At 41.0% G+C, this 6,346-nt stretch overlaps 1 protein-coding gene across 1 annotated transcript in view; it reads right to left on the bottom strand.

Moving 5' to 3' along the window:
- The window catches only part of btaf1 (B-TFIID TATA-box binding protein associated factor 1), a 32,645-nt gene that overhangs the window by 9,767 nt on the left and 16,532 nt on the right, over nucleotides 1-6,346 (bottom strand). Inside the window, exons 17-26 of the mRNA XM_015380819.1 lie at nucleotides 5,650-5,792; nucleotides 5,377-5,551; nucleotides 5,077-5,280; nucleotides 3,257-3,677; nucleotides 2,967-3,151; nucleotides 2,728-2,884; nucleotides 1,561-1,670; nucleotides 1,242-1,443; nucleotides 965-1,113; nucleotides 663-815 (exon numbers count right to left, since the gene is read on the bottom strand). Coding sequence (XP_015236305.1) covers nucleotides 663-815; nucleotides 965-1,113; nucleotides 1,242-1,443; nucleotides 1,561-1,670; nucleotides 2,728-2,884; nucleotides 2,967-3,151; nucleotides 3,257-3,677; nucleotides 5,077-5,280; nucleotides 5,377-5,551; nucleotides 5,650-5,792 — 1,899 coding nt within the window. The remainder of the gene's footprint in view (nucleotides 1-662; nucleotides 816-964; nucleotides 1,114-1,241; nucleotides 1,444-1,560; nucleotides 1,671-2,727; nucleotides 2,885-2,966; nucleotides 3,152-3,256; nucleotides 3,678-5,076; nucleotides 5,281-5,376; nucleotides 5,552-5,649; nucleotides 5,793-6,346) is intronic.

Below are 6,346 nucleotides of genomic sequence, written 5' to 3'. Positions count from 1 at the left end.
GAAAAGTTAGCTTTCTTTATTTAACAGTTGAAAAGTCTGCAGGGTGGATTTGGGGGGGGAGCAGCAAACAAAACTGGTAAACCATTGGTTTAATAAAAGGTAAAAGTGTAGTAAACTACAAAAACAGTCTAAATATAGATTTTTAGGGGTAATGATTTTCCATTTTGTGTTAAACATTTTTCTCCCTGTACGTGTGAATCACCTTTTCATCCCTCTTCATCTAAAGACCAGGATCCTTAGCTACAAACTTGATATACTTGCAGCGTCAGAACGAGAATGAGTCTGTAGTAATCTTGTTTGACCTTCTCCATAGCAACATCTCTGACCATGCTAGCGCTGCTAGAGGCTAAACTAAGCCAAACAAAGCTGAGGCCGCTTTTTATCTGTAAGGTTCATGTAAAACTGAACTCTGAGGTGATGATCAGAGCTCTGGGGACCAGGGAAACTTTAGATACAAACTACTAACCAAAGACTAGTTGGTTACCAGTTCTCATGTTCATCTCCTAAAACCGGGAAATTAATATTATACTTTTTTCTTTATGAAATCTGAAGCAGCCACAATAAACATATATTCAAGACCATTAAAAAAAGAAAAATCATTCTGCATTAATTTCTAAGGTAGAGTTTTTTCATCAGCTGCTCATGCATGCAAACCAACACACCTGCTGGTACTTCCTGAGCTCCGCTTTAATGGGCACCGGGATCTTATAGTTCTCCAGCTTCCTGCCATCCAGCAGCTGCTCCAGGAACTGACGCTCTCTTACTTTCTGCTGGACCAAATCAGCAGACATGGCCGGTGGGTCTGGTATACCTGCCTATAGATGGATCAGAAGATAGAAAAGAAATAAATTCAACAGTAAGATTTTCTGTTGAGATATTTTGAAGCCTGAAATTCTATCGAGGAAATCAGGTTAAAAAGGAATTAAGGGCAGATTTCTGTTTTTCATATTTGAAGAAATCATACCTCTAGTGGCAGCAGGCGGATCAAAGTAGCAAAGCACTGAGTGGCCATAAAACGGATACTATCAGTGGGGTCACTCATTCGGCCCAGCACGGGTACAACCAGCAGCACGATGTAGGGAACAATATCAACATCCAGCTGCTCCATGACACCTGGACCATTTTCATTAAGGGTAGGAACATGCTGAGGAAACGGCTCCATGTTTAATAGTAGCATCAGTGTAGATAATGCAACAGAACAAAAACCAGTGACAGAACTTGAAGGTTAGGCTGAAGGATACAAGCCAAGGCTTCAATGGCACCCTCCTGCTTTGTGCAGTCATCAATAGCAGCTAGCCAATGGAGGACACACTCCAGGAAACTGTTCATGGTCTCCAGGGTGGCTATCCTGCTGAGCACACCCACACAGCGAGCAGCCATGTGCCGCACGGCTGTGTACGGGTGCTGCAGGCAGGTGAACAAATGAGGTAGGTGTTCCAGTAACTAGGAGGAAAAAAGAAAAACAGATGACAAAGAGTTGTGTCAAAAATCAACATATCAGAACCATCTGAATCTGAGAAGAGCTAAACTGTTTTGTTTTTTTTAATTCATCTTTCTTACCAAAGGTCGTAGTTCAGCAGCCATGGCTCCAGCCATGACTTCCAAAACTTGCAGAGAGTTGACCAATTCCTGAGCTGCAGCATCGCCTTTCTCCAGCTGGGCCTGCCTGTCTAAAACCCACACAAGAAACCCACAGTGGTTCAGGGGGATGACTAATGATGAAAAAATAAAAATTATCTGAAGATACAACTTAAAGCTTAAGACAAAAACTAAAATGTGATCCTATTTTTTATAATTCATTTAAGCTATATGATCTAGACATGCGACTGTTGGTCTATCTGTAAAATCCAGGTCAGATTTGTTAGGTTTATTCAATGAGGATTATAAAGTTAATGTGTGTGCATATAAAATTCGAAGAAACGAGATGCTCCACTCTGTCTTGTGATTCAATCAGAGGAGCATTCTGTCCTATGACCTGATCAATTGTTTTGTCAGAAGAATACTCTGTTTTGCAGCCCACCCCATGTGTTAATAAAAAGGCTCTGCGGGGGGGTCCAAGAGAGAGTTGGAAAGTTATGTTGTGGCTCACTCCCCTCCTGCAAGAACTGCTGAAAGTCTTTTTCCTGTGTGGTCTCAGTTCCTCTTTTACGAACCTATATTTTTGAACCTAACATGATCCACAAAAGATCTAAACTTCTTAAATGAAAACACTAGATTTTCCAGAAAACCTCCATCCTTATAGAAAAGTATAGCGGGGACAGCATCATGCTGTGGGATGCAAGTCAGAGTTGATGGGAAGGTGGATAGAGTTAAAAACTTGGTAAAGCTGTTGTAGAAGACTTAGGACGGGGATGAGGATCACTTTGAGCAGGAGAGTAACCCTAAACCTTCCGCCATGTTTAGTTCAATTGCTGCACATTTGTATAAAAGCTCAATTCAAAGCCAAGGCTTAATAAATACTCAAATTTGAAAATAAGCTAAAATGTCCATCTTCCTGAAGATGTGTAGAGCTGTTAATCGCACTCCAAACTATTTGCAGGTTTAATTGAAGCAAAATGTCAAAATATTTTAAAAGACAAATTGTTTATCTTTTCCTTCTCTTTACTTTGTGTCGTTTTATCACATACCATTAATTATAGAAAAAGAATTTTGTGGTGTTATCAGTGACAAAGTTAAACAATTGGCCTAATTGTATATGAAAGGTTGAATTCTGGTAACCCAACACACCGATGCTCAGGTTTTCCATGGCCACCGCCTTCAGTGGTCCCACCGTGTTGTCCCACAGGTACGGCAGACTCTTGTTGAGGTTTGCCCCAAAGTGCCTGGCAATGGTCGTTAGGGCAAACTCTGCTCCTCTTCTTTGAACGAGAAACTGCTTCTTGCTCTTTAGAAGAAAAGCAAAACAGAATAAGAAGCGCTGCCGATACATGCTCAGTTTCAGGGTGCCACTGAGGGGCTCGCTCTACCTCATCGTTATCGGGGCTCATCATGCTGCCAGGAGGAAGCTCCGTCGCTGGGGTCTTTGGGGCTTTTGGGGTTGGACCCCTTTTACTTGTGATTGCAAAAGCAGCCCGTTGGTGGCGGTACAGGGTGATGATTCCTTGGGTTTTGTCAACTATGTGATGCAAACAGTCTTTTTCCAGCCCACCTCCTGAAAAAAGAAAAGGAAAAATATCAGCCAAAAATGGATTGATGATAAAATTCTTATCAAGTTATTGAGAAGAGCATCAACGTTTTTCTGAAACATGCTCCCCACCTTTAGCAGGTTCCTGTGCTGTGGGTACAGGACAGGCGGAGGAAGGAGTAGTCGAGGGGTCCATGCATGCCGAAGCGCACAGGTTTTTGATGATTTTAGGGTTGGGGCAGGGCGAGCGGCTGGCACACTGCTGCAGCAGCTTGGCTATGAACGAAGCGGCGTAACTTTGGATCAGGGTGTTCTCCTCTTTCTTCACAGTCTCCATGAGGGGCCTCACCAGAGGGTTGAGTTTATCCGGAAGCACTTCCAGGTTGATGACGGCGCAGGCGGTGAACATGTGGACCCGTAGATGCAGCTGCTGCCATTCTGAGTTCGTCTCCATCACCGTAGACTGAGCTTGCTGCCGTTTACTTTCCAGTGCTAGCCACTGTTTGGACTTCACATTCAGAGCAGCGGTCGTCTCTGTGAAGACGGTCGTTACCTAGGCAACAAGACAATTTTAGGTTCTCTCTCCCAAGCAGAAACCTCTAATAGTTAAATCCTCTTTTTTTTAACTGAATGTTTACAAGATATCCAAAGCTCTTATCGTAAAAACCAAAACTGATAAATGGCGAGATCATGGTACAAAATAAGAATAGAACTAAACCTATATAACAGGGAATGTTCAGTATTTTTTTTATTTATTTATGTTAATGTAGAGGAACCAGCAGTCTCCAAACATCTTATTTTCATGGAGTTTGTTCCAGAGCTGTGAAGCAAAGAAACAACCTGCTGCTGCGATTATGTTGAAAACATGATTCTGACCAATTAGGCAGACCCGAGGGTCCTACACTAGAAAAATTTAAATATATCAGTTTTTCCTAAGATAAGTATTTTCCTTGATCTGAGCAGGTGATTTTTTTCCCCCATGGCATCGTTCAATTTTGAATTAGTGAATAAAAACCAATCATTTTACTGGCAGGTCATCATATTTAGCTGCTCAAATTAAATGCAAATAGATTCAATTTTATTTTACTTATTTCCAAATCAGTTTTTGCAGTGTAGGTTGTGAATACCCAACATGCAACACAGCAAGAAACTAAAGGACTGTTGTGATATAATTAGACTGCTTGGTGTTGATTCAGATCCTGCAAGCAGCATTACGAGTGAGCTGGGTAAAAATGGGAAATTCATTAATTAATCATAAAGTGTTTATAACTCGGTGGTAAACTCATTTAGAAGTGCTGTTCAAATTCAAACCCTAACCTATAATGACACAAAGATTTCTAATGTGGTTTGATTTCTATGCATTAAGCTGGAAAATTAAGAACCGTAAACGTACTGATCTTCTGAAACACTGAAAAAGTACCAGTGACTTACTGCAACAGAAATTTAAAGATGTGTTTTCAGCAAATATATAATTTTTTTCCCTTTATGTGGAACCAGTGGCCAAAGAAGGAAGCCTTGAGGAACCCCACATGTGGTCTTTATTTACCAAGATTTTTTTAGGACTTAAAAAGACAGAATAGTCAGTTAAGATCTGAAGCAATTAGCCCAAAACCAGACTAACTATTCTAGTCTAAAGGAGATGGATAATAATTAACTGTTTAGGGCCCTATGATTTCCTTGATGGGGATTTTTACAGGGCCCCATCTGATAAACGCTGTGCAAAGAGTGCTGGGATTGAAAATCTGTCAGAAAAGCATTAAAGAACTGTCTCATCAATAGATAAGAGCCTTCAGGTATTTTAGTTTCTCTAAATGAGTATTGATTGTTGTAGTTTTCAGGCACAGAGTAAAAGGGCGATTTATCCAAAATGGGGAACTTATTGTTCTCCCACTGCTAGAGAACTCTTTGTGATTTGGTTGGTTTTGAGGAAGATGTGTTAAATGTAGGATTACCAGTTCGTTGGCTTGGTCGATAGTGAAAACGCTGCAGTTGAGGCGATCGTGGAGGTCTACATGTACTTCAGCAAGCAAAGAAATGAGCTGTTTGCATTCATTCTGCATGCGTGTGAAGGGAATTGCAATCTCATCGTAGTACAACTGCTCCGTGAGGACAGCCAGAAGCCGGGGCTGCACCATCGATGACACCATGAAGCAATCCTAAACAGATTCAAACATGTCATTTAGCCCCCTAATGTCCGACGCTGCTCTGTGGATAAATCAAATCTGTTCCGATCTGAAATGCCTCATATTAACCTTCTGCAGTGCCGCCCACTCACAAAGAACCAGAGCCACAGCTATCCGCTGCAGGGCTGATTTGGAGTTGAGGTGAAAGAGCAACAGCTGGCCCAAAGATTCAGCTGGTCTCATCTCCTGGGATGCAGCATTAAGCTGAGGGTCACAGATGCACCTACACAGAGCTCCCAGTAATCTGTTATTAAAATAAAAAAAAAAAAAAAAGTAGAACAATCTTTCTAGTGAAACCTATAAAGGTTAAACAGGTAAACAAATATGGCCTTCAGAACCTACTTGGCGGCCATGAGTCTGGCGCGGAAAACCACATAATCCCTGGTCAGCGGATCATCTGCTACAGTCTCAGCCCCAGCTATATACTGCTGAACCGTCTCCTTCACTTGCATGGCTCCTTGACGTGCCTTTGAACCAGTCTTATCCTGAAGTATAGATATATAATATATAACTTTAATATAAAACAGAAATGGCCACATATGAACAATGATACTTTATTTTTCCTTTTCTAATTTAAAATAAACTAGAACGGCACTGAGAGCCCAGACCTTCTCCAAGCAGCAGATTTAGTCTCGTACTGTGACCTACACCTATAGCTAAAACTCGCACATTTGGTTCATGACTTTTGGAGTCCAACGCTGAAGCTACAGAGTCACTCTATCTCAATGTGAAAGAATCCTTTAAAAAATATCCTGTATCCAGGATATGATCTGGATTGTTACGAAAATGTAATAAATTGTTCCTTGGCATGAAGCACACCTCTACTAAAAAATTCCATTAAAATTCATTCATAATTTTCAAGCTATCGTACAGACAGACAAACTATCCCAAAAACATAACCTCCTTGGTGGAGGCAGCACAATGAGCACATCAATCATCAATAAAAGGATTTAGCTTTTTAATACTTTTCCAGGGTACAGTCATAGGTGGTTCTGCTACATTAAAGGGGAACACCGTGTTTTTTTTGTTTGTTTTTTTT

This window comes from Cyprinodon variegatus, unplaced genomic scaffold (genome assembly GCF_000732505.1).
Source record: "Cyprinodon variegatus isolate N-32 unplaced genomic scaffold, C_variegatus-1.0 Scaffold11, whole genome shotgun sequence".
In the NCBI taxonomy this organism is placed as follows: domain Eukaryota; kingdom Metazoa; phylum Chordata; class Actinopteri; order Cyprinodontiformes; family Cyprinodontidae; genus Cyprinodon; species Cyprinodon variegatus.
The sequence above is the reverse complement of the archived record's forward strand: the minus strand, read 5'-3'. Positions and strand labels throughout refer to the sequence as shown.